We start from the raw sequence: 15377 nt of genomic DNA on the forward strand, positions 1-15377 counted from the left end.
CTGTGGTCCAATCAAATGATTATCCCTATGTTTTTCTGTATTTTGCAATCCTTTGTTTAGCTCCTGTTAGAATCATGTGTTTTTCCTTTCCTCAATTTTTGTATTCATGTGATTCAAAGGGCACTCACTGTTTCCTTTACTTTTACCGTTTAACTATCCTCATCCAACCTTATATTACATAAAACATATCCTACTACAATTAATAAATCTAGACAGACCATGTAGCTATATTGATAAAAGGAGTAGAGTAAGATTTATTTCGAGTTGTTCCTTGCGTGCTGTAGCACTTGTGTTCATAAGTTCTGTCTTCTCAATTTCATCTCCCTCGTTTTCCTTACGCGCTTATCAAACTGATAAACAACGCATTTTTTAAAGAAAAATTCTATAAGAAAGTTATTTCTAAAAATCATATTAATCAATTTTTACATTTTTCTAATATTTAGTTAATCATACAGTAATGAGTTGTTTCGTTTTACATGCCCATGAAAAAGAAATTCACAACCATAACACACAAACACAGCCTAAGGGACAATTTATCTAAGTCTCTCCCTTCCTCACATAAAAAAATAAATCCAGTACGAGATGTCACACATTATATTACTTCAAATCTCGATACGATGTATCACGTCTCCTATTAGTTTGTTTTATGGGATGAAGGGAGTAGTTTGTTTTGGGTGTTCTACGATAATTCACGACACAAAATGAGAAAAGCCAATGTATGATAATTAAATATTAATTATTACAGACTTAAAAAATTAGGTTTATTTGATTTTTTAAGAAAATGTTTATATACAAAGTATGTCCTTTTTGCAAAAGAACTCACCGTTTAACGGTTTGTGAAGCATGCTAGCGGAGAATTGCCACACCTACATCTTTTTTGGCATAGCTCTAGATAGATTTAAAGTTATATATTAACTATATATGTTTAAAATTTTAATAGAAATAAATTAATTTATTTAAATGTTATCGTTATAATCGTAGATCTATAAATTTATGTGTTAGGAATGCCCAGCTTAAAAAAAAAAAAAAGGAACCGGAGCTATACCGTCCTAAACTCACTGCTAAATGGGGCCTAAGGTTGACTTCGTTTGGACAAGGTACGGCAATTTTCTCATTTTCCGTAAGCACATTTTTTAAAGTCTATAGAAATTAATACTCAACTAAATCATATGCCAAGAAAATATCTCACAATTAATGACACATTTTCCTCTTCGAAAATTCATTATTCGTAGGGAATCAAAGGTGGCACTCCACGCGTGTAGGATACATATTTGGAGTTTTACCGCTTTTAGCGATGACACCGGCCATAGGCTTTAAATTATCAATGCATAGGAGACAAAAATGCAAAAATGTCTAGAAAGATCTAAATTTAAACCAAGTTATGGAACGTGAAAGTTGATTAATCGGAGTTTGGTCAAGTTTTGGAATCCACCTCAAACATGCAAGTTTATGCTGACCACTTATGGTTAGGGGTGGATTCAGGATCTTTTTGGAGGAGGGACTCATCCTCTTGTTCCTTTCAGTCCCTCTTGCTGTTCTTCATCGTATCTTCCACTTCTTCCTTCTTCCCCCTCACATTTTCTGCATGAGGATCATCCAACAGGGGACTCAAGTATGGTATGATCCAGGGAAATTTCATTTCAAAATCAAGCAGAACATGGAGTGTGTAGACTGTAGCAGAGTATCATTTACCTATCGAATCATGGTGCTCTCCATGACTCCATTAATTAACCTCCTTCCATTTCTTTTCACCAAAGCAGAAGAACATGCACCTATAGTTACCTACTGCAGTAGACAGGATCAGGGTCCATGTGCTAAAGCCATCCAGCAGCATTATCTGCCCAGAGAAGAGACAAATGCTAATCAAACAACCTTTACAATTACTCAATGCAATTAGCAACTTCATTGTGCCTCAAGCTCATTGTTAATCAGCATGCATGTAAAGCATGGGCTGACAGCTTTCATGTTGCTGCTGTTACTGCCGTTAATCACTAATAATTATCTAGTTAATCAATTGTTGTTGATCGATCGGTCACTCATGGACTGCTCACTGGGTGTCTCTTCAGCGAACGGAGGAGGCGCCGTACAATGGGACGGCACGGCATGAGGTTTTAGAGTGAGACCCTTCTGATTTTTGTGGTTGCGGCGCTCTTGGATACAGGATCCTCCCTCCGTGATAAGGAGTTTAAAATTCATCAAAATGAAAATATAGAGTTGTACTTCCTCGACTCGACCAATCACATTTACCTCAAATTTAGTTTTTTCTCACATATTTTTCCATTTCAATCAATCATAATTTCACTTCTCAATCTTAATTGTTTTTAGAGGTCAGAAGCTAGTTTCTCCACCTTCTCCAAATTTCCACCATCATGTGTTTGTTAGAATCCGAAGCTCCACAAACAACCCAGTAGGATGTAGCATTTGTGGGCTCTGCATGGATTTCGTGAGGGGTTTGACACCACTAGCACAAAGATTGCATAGACACCACTAGCACAAATATTGCATAGATTCATACTATATCTCTTGCTTTTCTGATAGGGTGAGTGATTGGAACACTTGATGGAGACCAATTTGTGTGTATTGTATGCGCATAATTGGAGTTGCATGCAGATAAAAGTATTCTTGCAGTGTGTGGATTTTATATGTCTATTTTTTTTTCATTTGAGGGCCCGTTTAGATTGTAGTCAAAATAAACCTTGCCAAAATTTTGGCAAGATAGCAATATTGCTTATCTTGCTAAAATTTTGGCAGGATTTCTTATGTATTTATCAAATTTGGCAACAAACTAAACGCAGACATTTTTTTTGGTAACTTTGCAAAAAAAAAAAATGGTATGTTGAAAATGGCATAAATCTGAACCGCCCCTGAGACTTATGTGCATGGTTCAATTTGTGATGTGAGTAGTAAGCCCAGTTTCAGCCACAGGTTTATTTTTGCTCTATGTGAAAAGTTTGGCCAAAAACTGATAATGAGTCACCTCAGAATTTTGTCCTGCCCTGTGGAGGGAAAGCGAGATGCTAGGTAAAATATATGTTTCCTGAATATGGATATTGCTTGATTTCCAGCACTGGGGGGGGGGGGGGGGGGATAAACAGGCAGAGAGAAGAAATGAGAGCTTTCTCGATACGGCGGTAGAATCATACGAATGTGAGCTAGTTTCTCGAGTGACATGGAAATGTATAGTCGAAAATGCTCAGTTCATCGCTTTGAAATATCCCACGGTCATAACCAATTTGGACGAATAATCTTTGATTCCCTACCCAGTTTAGCATGGATTCACATGCTAAAAGACTAATTCGAGTGTGCCCATCGTGGAGTCATTCTACACGGTTTTAATATTTGGACTTCGAGGAACTGTTCTATCTGTTTTGATTTAGGGATGCCAATCAGATTCAACGAGTTAAATTGGAAAATTCCCCCCTCAAGCTAACGCTTTCCACAAGGAGCCTGTTCTCCAATTTACAGATAATCTGGCCCAGAGAGCCCAATTAGGTACTTCGGCAGGCCTAAACTGAAGTCCGGCCCAGCACGAGAGGAATAAGTTCACTTTGGTTCCCTCTATTTATTGCCTAGTCCGATGTTTGTCCCTTAATCGCAAAACCGGGTACAACGGATCCCCCACTTACGAAACCGTTTAAATAAGGTCCCTCGACAGTATTTGACTCCGGTTTTGCCTGAGGTGGCGCCGACGTGGCTTCTTTTGACTAGGTCTTTGTCCAACGTGTTAGTGACGTGGCGCTGATGTGGCAATTAGATAAAAAAATAATAATAAAACTTGTGGGGCCCACATGTCAGTTGCACACACGAATAATAAAAATGGTGGGCCCATGTGGACCCACATGTCGTCCTCACTATCTCTTCTCTCTATCCCCTCTCTCTATCCTCTCTCTCTCTCTCCCCCTCATATCTCTCTCCCCCTCTTATCTCTCTCCCGCTCCTGGGCGGTGGAGCGACGAGGAGGCCGGCTGGAGCGGGCGGCGGCTGAGCGACGAGGAGGTCGGCTGGAGCAGGTGACGGCGTGGCAGCACTGGGGGGCGCTGGGCGACGACCTCGGCCATGGAGGGCCGGCTCCTGGGGTCCCCGGAGAGGCAGCGCAGCGTGAGCTGGGTTGCCCTGGACGGGTACTGCCCCTCCAGCCGCGGGTCCACCAGCCACGCCAGCTTCCGCCGGTCCGCCAGGTACGGCTTGGCCCACTCCACGAGGCTGTGCTGCAGCGCCGGCCTCCCCGTGTCTAGCGCCCGCATTCCCGTCAGCATCTCCAGCAGCACCATGCCGAACCCACCACCGTCGGCGACCTTGTTGTTCCTCCCCTCGGCCATCTCCACGTCGTCGTCGCCAGCCTGCTTGTCGCGGTTGCTGCGGCGGTGGGAGCGAGGAGGAAGACGAAGATGCAGGCAGTGATGGCGGAGGAGGAAGACGAAGATGCCGGCGGCAGCGGCGGCGGCGGCGAGGAGGAAGATGAAGATGCCGGCGGTGGCGGCGCGCTGGGGGTGGTGTCGGTGTGGGGGATGGTCCCGTCGCCTCGCCTCCTTTCCCCTGCGCACATGAAGAAGAGAGGACGATGAAGAAGAGAGAGAATGGAGGGGGAAGAAGGGAGGAGTAGCTGACATGTGGGGCCCATGAGGGCCCCACCATTTAAATTTTTTTTGTGTAGCTGACATATGGGTCCCATGTTTTTTTATTATTTTTCAGGGATCCAATTGCCACGGAAGCGCCACGTCAATACCACGTAAGACGAGGATCTAGTCAAACCAGTCACGTAGGCGCCACGTCATCCAAAACCAGGTATAATACTGCCGAGGGACCTCGTCTGCACGGTTTTGTAAAGTTGAGGGATGCATTGTATCCGGTTTTCTGGACTGAGGATGAAAATTAGACTGGGTGACCAATAGAGTGACCTAATGTGAACTTATTCAAGCACGAGAACACTGCTTACCTCTACTATCTCTACTCTCTACGGGTTGTGTTTGGAATCACAGGTACTCCCTCCATGCCAAAATATAAATATTTTTAACTATAAATCTGGATAATAATGTGTCTATATTCATAGTCAAAAGTTGTTATATTTTGGGACGGAGCTAGTAAGCACTAAGCGATGTATTTTGTATGAAAAGTTTCTTTTAAAAATTAACTTAATATTCTTTTAATTTGTTTTAAGTTAATACTTAATTAATACTCTAATGAGCTGTCTTGTTTTTAGTGCGGGGAACAAGTTACAAACCCTTATCAGTTATCACAGCCTAATCCATGTGCCAATCGATTCTCTGGAGTTTGGCCTCATCTCTATCGTCTGGATTTAAGCCAATCCTAACGATTGACTATCGTCTACTCTATGGACTAAGATTAATTTGTAAATTAATCTCTCCTTCCGGCATTATCTCTAGCTCCAGCAAATCGCCTTCTTCGGCGGGGATAAACAATCTTCACGCTCAATGCGGACACCAAAACCGGCGAACAAAACGTAAACAGCCTTTTTTGCTTGACCAAAAAAAAAAAAAAACAAAAACAAAAGGTAAACAGGTAACACCAGCATGGCCCTTTGATGAATGTGGTAAACTACTGTTCTTAGATGAATAGAACCCACATGTTTAACAGGGATATACACAAAAACCAACTAACCGCATGATGGTTTAGATAATTGGACATGATCTGATGCAGGCCTTTTGCCCTCCTATCCTCCTGATTTCTGAGGATAGCACCAACAACTATATCTCTGATCCCCAAGAAACAAAAAAAAAATTGTCAATCTCATGTTGACCACCTATCGTTACTATTATCATAGCCTCAATGTGGTGTCCGCCTTGGCTCTGGTAGACCCAGGATTCACCCTCTGAGGCTGGAATTCATGGCAATGAACTCCTATCCGGGTAAATTCCTTGATGAGTTCATCAAATAACGTCTTCAAGGAGCCTTTGAAGTTCGCTGAGCAGCTTTTGTCGCCTTCATCAACATCATGCACTCCGTTTCCTGCAAGGCATCCAACTTGGGCACCATTCATGTAGGCCTTGCATCCTACGAGGATATTGCGCCCGTACTTGCAAAAATGAACCCTTGCGAAGTCTTCAAAATGCTGCAAAAGTTGCACCCGGATTATTCAGCAGCTTTATGTAAGGAACTCAGGCATCAACGCATGGCAAAGCAAAATAGACCATTCAAAACAATACAGGTTCATCACACCCATCTTTATCAACAATTCAGCATATTAATCTTCTTCACCAAACGGGCAGACACATTATTTACACCATTACAATGGAAACAGTTAACGATTAGGCATTCTTCATCAACAGAAATGACAACAAAGATTATTGGATGCGAAAAAGAATAGAACATATATATCCACAACAAATAGGAAGGAAAACATGTAAGCGTAGTGTAGTCATACCTTCGGTGGATTCCGAAGAGAATACAGCATTGTTCTGCAGGATAGGAGAAATGTCGATTCATTATAAGCCATGGACATTTTCTCCCCCTGGGGTGTGTTAGCAGAAGCTGCATAACCAGGTTCATTAAAATAAGGTTTTGCATTCAACACCAAGGCCTGAATGGAGACTAGGACCTGCAGCATGGTTGAATTGGATGGGTTCCACTTCTCACACCCATGCCCAGACCAAGTGTTCAATAGGCTAAGACAGACTTTCCCGCTATCATAGAGATTTGGATTAAGCCGCAACCCTCCCGAGCGGTAGTTCACTAGCTGAAAGAATAGCCAATTATATGTCACACATGCAAGCTCAGAATAGAGAGAAGGAATAACAAAGCTTTATGGATGCATATGACATTATTAACAAATCCTTACTGGAGGTTTCTTGGGATACTGGGAAGGGAAATATACATCGAAAAAGAAAAGTCCATCATGGTAAGGAGTGCCTGCAGGTCCAACAATGACAGCCCTAAGTAGTTCCATCCTATCCTCATAAACTCGTACAAAAATTGTACCTGCTCAATATGGAGGAAAGATGCAGTCAGGACATGAACTACTGCATTTCAGTTTTAACATCCAGCTACATCCAATAGAAGTTACAGAGAATATACTCAAGGTCATTATATGCATTATGAAAAACGGATTCATATTTTATTGTAAACATGTATTAGAGCTTTTGCTCACCTAATGTGCGTGTACAGAAAGAGGAATGGAAGAACAATAGTATGGGGAAAAAAAGGAGCACTCCCTTAATCAAATGTGCAACATCTGGAGTAAATAAACCATAAAAGAACAGAGAGCTCTACCTGGCAAATCTTTCTCCAGAACTTTCCATTCATGTTGAATCCGCCTCACCCAGCCCTTGGATGGCTGCCAAAAAACAATGATTACATTTAATTGCAGAGATCAAGTGAAGATAGAGCACGTGCACGTGCAAACTCATACCTTCTTGACTTCAGGAACATTCCCTTTGCCTGACATTGAATAATAGTGATCACTGTGGTCGGTAACAGTATCAAACTGCTTAAATGCCTTATACTTCTCATCAATTTTATTATCCACGGTTTTAATTTCCTTATGCTTCCGTGGTCTCCCAGGAGTTGTGCATCCCCATGGTAGAACTGTGCTCGTGCCAGGTTGATGGCTTGGACCAGGAACATCCTCAGCCAAGCCACTCTAGAATTACTCAATGGAGAAAGATATATCAACTGTTAGCATAGCACACTAAACAATGGTAAACAAAAACACTCCAATGAATTAACCTTTGGATGCTTTGGCCAATCCGAAGGATGACTAACAGAATGATTACTCTTGTGACTCGACGCCTTCTCACAAATTATCATAACTCCATCAGGATCATCATTGGCGTCGAGATCAATTATTTCGTGAGCAACAGTCTGTTGATTAAACATATAGCATATTAGATTCTTCGCATCTTACTCAAAGTTGCAATAACGAAACTCTGTTATTTCTCAGAGGGGTTTTGCGAAATGGACCTTAAAAGTCGTAACACGGCTTGTGTGGCACAAACTAATTCCCAGGAACAATCAAAAGACACATAGAAAGGGAAATGGGATACAAAAACATACTTCAGAATGCAAAGTGAACTATGTATGACTTGTGCTGGCTTTCCAGTAAACAATTGCTACTTTCATGAGAGGATATGCCTAATGGCTATAAGTTGGATTACACCCAACGACTCCACATTCAGCATGGGGTATATCTTGTCATTTGACAGATAAATTACACGAACACAACCAGCCACCACAATAGACTTGGTGGAATCACTACAGAAGCCAATGCGGTGATCTATATGGCATAATTGGATTTCCATTGATCAATCAAGAATGAACAAACTGCAAGATCCATGTTTTATAACAGGCATACAACACATTATGGCACCCAAAAGAAAAGAAAAAAAAAAGAATCAGGCCATTTCCAATCCTCTTCCCAATGCTGATACACGCGCGTATTGGAACCTCCCTACCGAGAGACAGCCCAAACCCTTGCAAGATTCAGAGACGCAAAAATAAAAAAAAGAAAGAAAAAAAGAAAAAAGAAAAGAAAAGAAAGTAGAAGAAGAAGAAAGAGAGCAGAGAGGCCTTCCGTGCGCTTCCGCTTCAGGCGCGCGGAGCTCCAACGCGCCGCCGCCGCCGCCTCCGGCGACACCTCGACGACATCCGGATCGCCCAACGCCCACCTCCTGCGACCAAAAACCCCCCAGCATCGCATCGCATCGCAACCCCCCCAAAACGAACAAAGAAACGCATCAGACTTGACCCGAGCAGCGAGCGCCCGCGTGTGCTGCGCGGGGTGTGGAGGGGAGGGCAGCGTGCGCGCTCACCTGGAAGAGGAGCCCTCCCCCTCCGCCATAGGAGGGGATTGGAGCTCGCCGCGTCGCCGCCAATGCGATCGCCGCCACGGCCGCGCGCTCGCTGGCGGGTAAGATTTTTTCGCGAATACGAAACCGTGGGACGCGGAGATGGGGGGAACGGAATGATGATTTAAATTAAAAAAAAGAAAACAGAGAGAGATAAAAATCCCTCAAATTTTGGCTTGCGGCTGCGCGCTTTGGTTTCTGGGATTTGGAAAGGAAGGTGGACTTGCTCGGTGTGGTGGGGCCCACGGGCGGCGTGAGGCTGACATGTGGGGCAGGGCATGAGCAGAGGGTGTATGTGGGGTACGGCTGTCAGTCGGCGTGCTTTTTCCTTTTCTTTTTTTTTTTTTGTTCTTTGCGGCCAAATGAGCATATTTCCGTTCCAAAATGTGTACTCCTAAGTAGCTGTGCACATGGGATGGCAACCAAATGCCCTTTCTGTTAATCTTCGATTCTCTTTAATTCCCTTTCAAACCGAATCATATTTAAGAAATGAAATGGGAAGACATCTATACTAGAAGATTTTAGAGGCTGTTTTAGTTGATAGCCACAGATTGCTACATTTTATCATACTTATGCATTGTTATATAAGTATAATCATGTTAGATGCATATTTTAGTTGACATCCATAAGTATGATAAGAATTTATGTAAATTGTGACATAGCTTTAATTTGGTGGCTAAATTATGGTTTGGATTTTGATGGCCTCACCTTTGATAAGCTTGACTATGAAAGAATGATAAATCTATGGAACCTTACCAAATAGTCCGGCCGTTAGATTGCTTTTTGCTTGACTTCCTTTTCTTTCTTTCTTTTTTTTTAAATATTTTGGCAATAATTTTGCATTCAAAAATGGAGAAGAAAAGGGTTGGGTTATCTTTTTTTTTTTTCCATTAAACACCTCACTTGTCACTTCCTCTATATTAGATTAGATTTCACATGACCGGCAGATGGAGCGATGTGTTTCGCGAGTTCTGAAGTTCCATCCACCAGAAAAATAACAACGGAAACTGAATTTATTATATATCCCCTTTTGATCTCACGTGGTTTTCACCATCTTTGTTAACCAATCGATGCATTCGACTCACTCCATGTACACCAAGATGCAAAAACTGCACCAATTCGCGCGAAACCAGGGTCTGTCATCATCAACCCTAAACCTCTCAAGTCGCAGAGATGATGCCATAGTTTAGCCCTCGTCGGTTGGTCCTATGCCGAGTATAAGCTACCAGCTTATTAGCAAATAAATACTACCTCCGACTCACAATATAAGAAGTTTTGGGTTAGACATGATTATTAAGAAAACTAGGTGATTTCCCGTGCTTTGCTGCGGGAATTATTAAGTAATTTTCTATATATTTTTTTTTGGGACAATCGAGCTAGGAGTAAAAAAAACAAATAATGAAACATGAGGGTTTATCAGTACATATCATGAAACAAAAAAAATGATATTGTCGACGTTTGAGGTCACGACTACGGTATTTGCATGGTATGGAGGTCATTGGTGTCGACGGGTGGTACCCGTAGACCGGATATAGAGGGTATTGGGGTACGTTGGTACAAGGATCTACGTAATACGACATCAAGCAGACAAAAGACGAGGATTATACTGGTTCAGGCCCCTTGGTAGGTAATAACCCTAATCCAGTTGATGTGGGATTATATGGTGGAAAACACAGGTTACAAAGGGAACAATAGAACTTGACAGATCCGGCGAGATCGTGGTCGAGTTGGCTCGACTAGATCCCCGACGATTCGGCTGCTTGCAGGCTCCGACTTCGTAGGCTGTGAGGGTTGTGTTGGCTCTGAGATTCGATGCCTCAGGTCCTCCCCGGGGGGTCCCTTTTATATCGCAGGTCAGGTAGTTTCCAAGTAGAACTCGGAGATAACAGACCCTATACGATACATTGATGACCCAGTCTTGTCCGAGTAGGACTCTTCCCATCCGTAGACTCCGTGAAGGATTTCCTTAGTGTACGCAGGAAATATCCGTATGCGCGTGGGTATGCCGTACCGATATGTAACGTATATCGAAGGGTAAAGGGTATGCCTAACCTGTAACCCTGATAGTAGCCCCCCGACTTCTGCTTAAATGAACTCGTGTAACCATTCGCGACTTCTTGTGTCGAGACTATTGTCGTTCCCGGTGTGAGGACCGTAGAGACAGGATGTAGTCGGTTGTAGTCGAGAACACCATGTGAAGCCCAATGGTCATGAGTGAATTTAAACTGAAGTCCAAAAAACTGCCGCGCGTAACGGACCCAGAAATCTCCGGCGGGCATCTCTCCCCTTTCCTTGGAATTCGCACCGTCGGAAGTGCGTCTATTTAAAGGAATTTTGGGGATCCATTTTGAAGTCCGCCTATTGTGAAGAAAACATCCTACCTGTAAGCGCTCTTCGTCTTCTCCGCTGCCACAAGAAACCCTAGTTCATTGACCTGAGCCCTTTCTCCGGCGATCTCCGATCAACGATGGACCTCGGCAAATCATCCTCCACCAGTGCGTCGCTGAAGAAGCTTCAGGAAGACGGCGCCCATCCCGGTCGCGGAACCATGGAAAGGGAAGCAGGAGGTACTAATCCCCAGCCCGTCTTAGGTCGCATGGTTGCGATCGAAGACTATATTCTCTGCGGTTTTCTCCCTCCGCCTTCCGAATTTCTTCTCTTGGTTTTGAACTTCTACGGTCTTTCTCTTCTCCATTTGAACCCCAATTCTATCGCCTTTCTTAGCATCTTTTCTCATCTTTGTGAGGCCTACATTGGGGTAGAGCCCTTTCTTGATCTCTTTCGCTTCTACTACGAGCTGCGTTGGATGGAGTCCAACATGTCTGGTTGCGTCGGGTTCCGACTTCGGGATGGCCTGAAGTCGCGTTATATCCCCTTCCAGTGCCCTTCTTCTCGCAGCAAATGGCGGACTAGGTGGTTCTACCTTCAGATCAAAGATTGGGACCCTGTTTTCGTTGTTCCCGAGGAACAACCGGACAAGATTTCGTCTTGGACCGCAAAGCCCCCTTTGACCCGCTCTCTCCAGTCGTTTATCGACATTATTGACGATCTCCGAGTACGAGGCTTGTCGGGGTATGAAGTCGCTGCAGACTTCGTTGGTAGGCGGATCCAGCCGCTCCAGGATCGAGCCTATCCAGCCTTTGACTATTCCGGACCGGAGGACGCGACCTGGGTTTCTCCTCGGGGTATCTTTCTCGCATTTATCCTGACATAGTCATGTTCGCGTTCCTCTTGATTTATCGAAATTTGGTTCTCGATTCATAGGCCTGTACAGCGAAGCCGTGGAACATCGTGTTGGCCAGGTGATGATCAGTGGTCCGACAACGGCGAGTACCATCCCCGTTCCCCTTTGTGAGAAAAGGGCGGCCGAACGTGATGCTGCCATCAATGTAAGTGTACTCGATAGGCATTCTGTGTTTTCCTTCTGAGATCACATTGTGACTTGATTAAGCGTAGGCTCTTCCTCTGACTGACATCATCGGGCCGCTCGCGGACCATCAGGTGGCGGCGTCTCTGAAAGAGAAGGTCGCCAAGGAGGCGTCTGATGCTGCTACTACTACTACAAGTGGTGGCAATGTTCGGACAAAGGGGAGGAAGTTCTCCTCTGTAAGCGGACATCGTCGCAAGGCATCAACCCCCTCGGTAAGCTATCCAGTCGTCAGATCGTACAGCTAGAAGAATTTCGCCTTACTTCGCATCGACCGTTTTTCAGGCCTCGGACGCGTCTCCCCCGCCTCCACGACGACGACGCCTTGTGACGGTTGGCGAGAAGTAAGTAGACGAACTTAAGTTTCCGTGATTTTATTCGAGTGTTGTCTGAACCATGGCCGTCTCACAGGGCGGCACGGACAAAGGCTACGCAAGACGAGTCCGGAGGGACCTCCGGCGCATCGCCCGCTGCGGCCTCGACGGATGTCGTGCTCGTACCCGGGAGCCGCGAGGCGACACCAAGCGGCCCAGTCAGCGATCCCGCGGCTGGCCGTGGTCCACCGGCTACCGTCCTCACTTGGGAGGAGCTCCAGGTCGAGATGGGACGCCTCCTCGAGGCTGGTGCTCGTGGCATCGGTCGCGAGATTGCGGAGGCGAGGTTGGCGGCGTCGTCGGCAAATGAGCGGGCTGACCGGCTGGCACACGAGTTGTCGGAGGCTCGTGAAGACCTCAAGAAGATGAGGGAGTTGGTGGCCGGCAACGAGCGACAACGGCAGGGGCTCGAGCACCACATGTCGGAGCTCAGGAACAATCTGTCAGAAATCCGTGGCTCGTTGCGGGTCACCTATACTGGTCTGCACCAGCTCGCCGGGGAGTGCGGCATTAAGTTTACTATCCCGGCGAATCCCGACGAGTTCTCGCTGACATCTTCTCTTACGGAGCTGGCGGCGGCGATGGAGGAGATCCCCTCCAAGCATGCGGCCAGGATCGGGGAGGAGACATCGAACGGGATCTACACCGGGGCGTGCCACGTCCTTGCGTGTGTAAAGCTGGCGCATCCTGAACTCGATCTACGCGAGATCTTGGATCAGGGGGCAGCTAGCAACACGCGTAAGGAGGTGATGGAAGAAGTCGGTGATCTGGGGGAATCTGTTCTCCCCCTTTTTGAAGAGTAGGGCCTCTTGTACTCACTAGATATGCTGTATAAAACTGGATCTTAACCGCCTTTGTGCGAGCAGTTATTGTTCTAGCTTACTCTTGCATGTTGATCTTGACAGCTTTTTGTCCCTTGTAGAGATCTTGATGACGGGGATGTCCAGCAGCGCGGGCAACCCGAGTCACCGGCGATTATTCCAGCTCTCACATTCGAACCACATGCGTCGCCTGACAATGTAGACCAAACCCTTGCTACGGGGACAGAGATGGCGACCACTTCCTTGGGTTAGTGGTCCATCCATCCCTTTCTGCTTCTCCGACTAGATCCCCTATGTTCTCGGAAGAGACGTGTAGCCTGACTTAGTCGTTCCCACACTAAGCAGATCTCGAGAGTGCTCTTGCTGGCCAGGATCGTCGTATCCAATATTGGAAGACAAAATTTGAAGTAGCAGAACTCGAGAGGACTATGCTTGTAGTGAAGAAAGAGCAGGCTGTGGAAATGCTCCGAGGTCGTGAGGTGTGGTTCAACTCGTATTTGAAGAGTTGCTGCACATCCATGGCCAAGGTTTGTAGAGAGCTCCGAGTACCTCGTGGGGATCCCGAGGAGTCCGCGGCTGGGTACATCTCGTGGCTGAACGGGGCCTGTACTCAACTTGATGGCGTCGGCAAACGTATCGACGAGGCCTTGAAGCAGGAGTGTCGTTGATCGAGCCGATATGCCGGAGGGCACGTGTTGGCTTGCCTACGAGATCATCGCCCGCGCCTGGACCTCGATTTTCTCCGTGAGGGTTTTGTTCGTTCTCGGAAAACTCCAGCTGAGATAGATCACCTGGCGAGGTCGATGGCGCTGTTGGCGGAGAAGATGTTCCAGTCTATGGATTGGCGTTGGCCTTCTTGGTAATCTTCATACCCTGTGATAGATATCTCAGGAAAAAGGTGTAATATAACTTTGGATTTGTGTAAAAACCGTAAGAAGTATTTTGTGAAATAGAAAAGAAATCTATCTTTAACAAATCTTTCTTACTCCGGATGTCGTGTGTAAGAGTGTGTTCTCAGTTCACGACTTTAGTCAATCGTTTGAGTCGTACACTCTCCCTAGCCCCCAGCCTTGTCGTCGGAGGAATTTTCTCGGAGGATAAGGCTCTTGGACTTTTGACCTGCCTTGGTTGAATAAGCTCTGATCCTAGCCCCCAGCCGTGAAGTTGGAAAGTTAATTTCCGATTTCGCGGCTTGGTTAATACGCACGGCGAGAACTCTTACACGACCAGATCTTATATGGTCTTTCATCTCTATAGGATCTAACAAAGCCTTATCGGCTCTGGGCGTCCCCAGCCGAAGATCCCTTAGGTTCTTCGGAGGCCTTGTCAAGATGGCGTAAAGGGACATGAGGATAGGTTTCAACGCTAGGTGTCATCAGAGTAAGGGATCATCGGGCGGGAACACTTTGATTGTAATGTGGGCCTAAGAATAGGCTTTATTGATACTGTAAGGTGTCTTACAGGTACGGATGGTATTGACTCATACATAGAATTTACGTAGTTGGTCAATGTTCCAAGAATTTGCTAACTCGCGACCCTCGCCGTCTGCAATTTTGAATGCCCCTGGCCGCAAGACTTGTGTGATCGTGTAAGGTCCTTCCCATTTGGGTGAGAGTTTGTTTCGCCTTGCTTGGCTTTGAACCCGTCGGAGGACGTAGTCGCCGATCGAAAGTATGCGTGCTTGGATGCGCTTCTCGTGGTAACGGCGGAGGGCCTGTTGATAGCTGGCTGCTTGAATGGCAACTCGTTCGCGATGTTCCTCGAGTAGATTTACATCGACGTTTCGCTGCTCCTCCTGGTCCTCGTCGGAATGCTTATGTACTCGTGTACTCTGATGTCGTAGCTTGCTGGGGAGCATGGCCTCGGAGCCGTACATGAGGAAGAAGGGTGTTTCCTTGTTAGACGTCGTCGATGTGGTGCGTACGGCCCATAGTACTGATGGGAGTTCTTTGAC

General features: G+C 45.6%; 2 protein-coding genes across 3 annotated transcripts; both read right to left on the reverse strand.

Moving 5' to 3' along the window:
* Positions 1-3866: 3866 nt before the first annotated feature.
* On the reverse strand, positions 3867-4913 carry LOC127785238 (receptor-like cytoplasmic kinase 176). Its single transcript, XM_052312672.1, has one exon. It carries the CDS (start codon positions 4659-4661, stop codon positions 3921-3923), a length of 741 nt encoding a protein of 246 aa, XP_052168632.1. The 5' UTR covers positions 4662-4913; the 3' UTR covers positions 3867-3920.
* A 612-nt stretch (positions 4914-5525) lies between these two features.
* On the reverse strand, positions 5526-9076 carry LOC127785237 (putative ubiquitin-conjugating enzyme E2 38). 2 transcript variants are annotated; one of them, XM_052312671.1, is made up of 8 exons: positions 8766-9076; positions 8516-8624; positions 7684-7818; positions 7367-7597; positions 7228-7291; positions 6797-6936; positions 6383-6694; positions 5526-6070 (listed from the first exon to the last, which is right to left on the reverse strand). In XM_052312671.1, the coding sequence occupies exons 1-8, from the start codon at positions 8792-8794 to the stop codon at positions 5777-5779; spliced, it is 1314 nt and encodes a 437-aa protein (XP_052168631.1). In that variant the 5' UTR covers positions 8795-9076; the 3' UTR covers positions 5526-5776. The 2 variants fall into 2 exon arrangements, with proteins under 2 accessions (XP_052168631.1, XP_052168630.1); XM_052312670.1 differs by having other exon boundaries at positions 6797-6867; positions 7684-8624.
* Between the last annotated feature and the right edge of the window lie 6301 nt (positions 9077-15377).

The sequence above is a fragment of the Oryza glaberrima genome, chromosome 9 (genome assembly GCF_000147395.1).
Source record: "Oryza glaberrima chromosome 9, OglaRS2, whole genome shotgun sequence".
Lineage (NCBI taxonomy): Eukaryota > Viridiplantae > Streptophyta > Magnoliopsida > Poales > Poaceae > Oryza > Oryza glaberrima.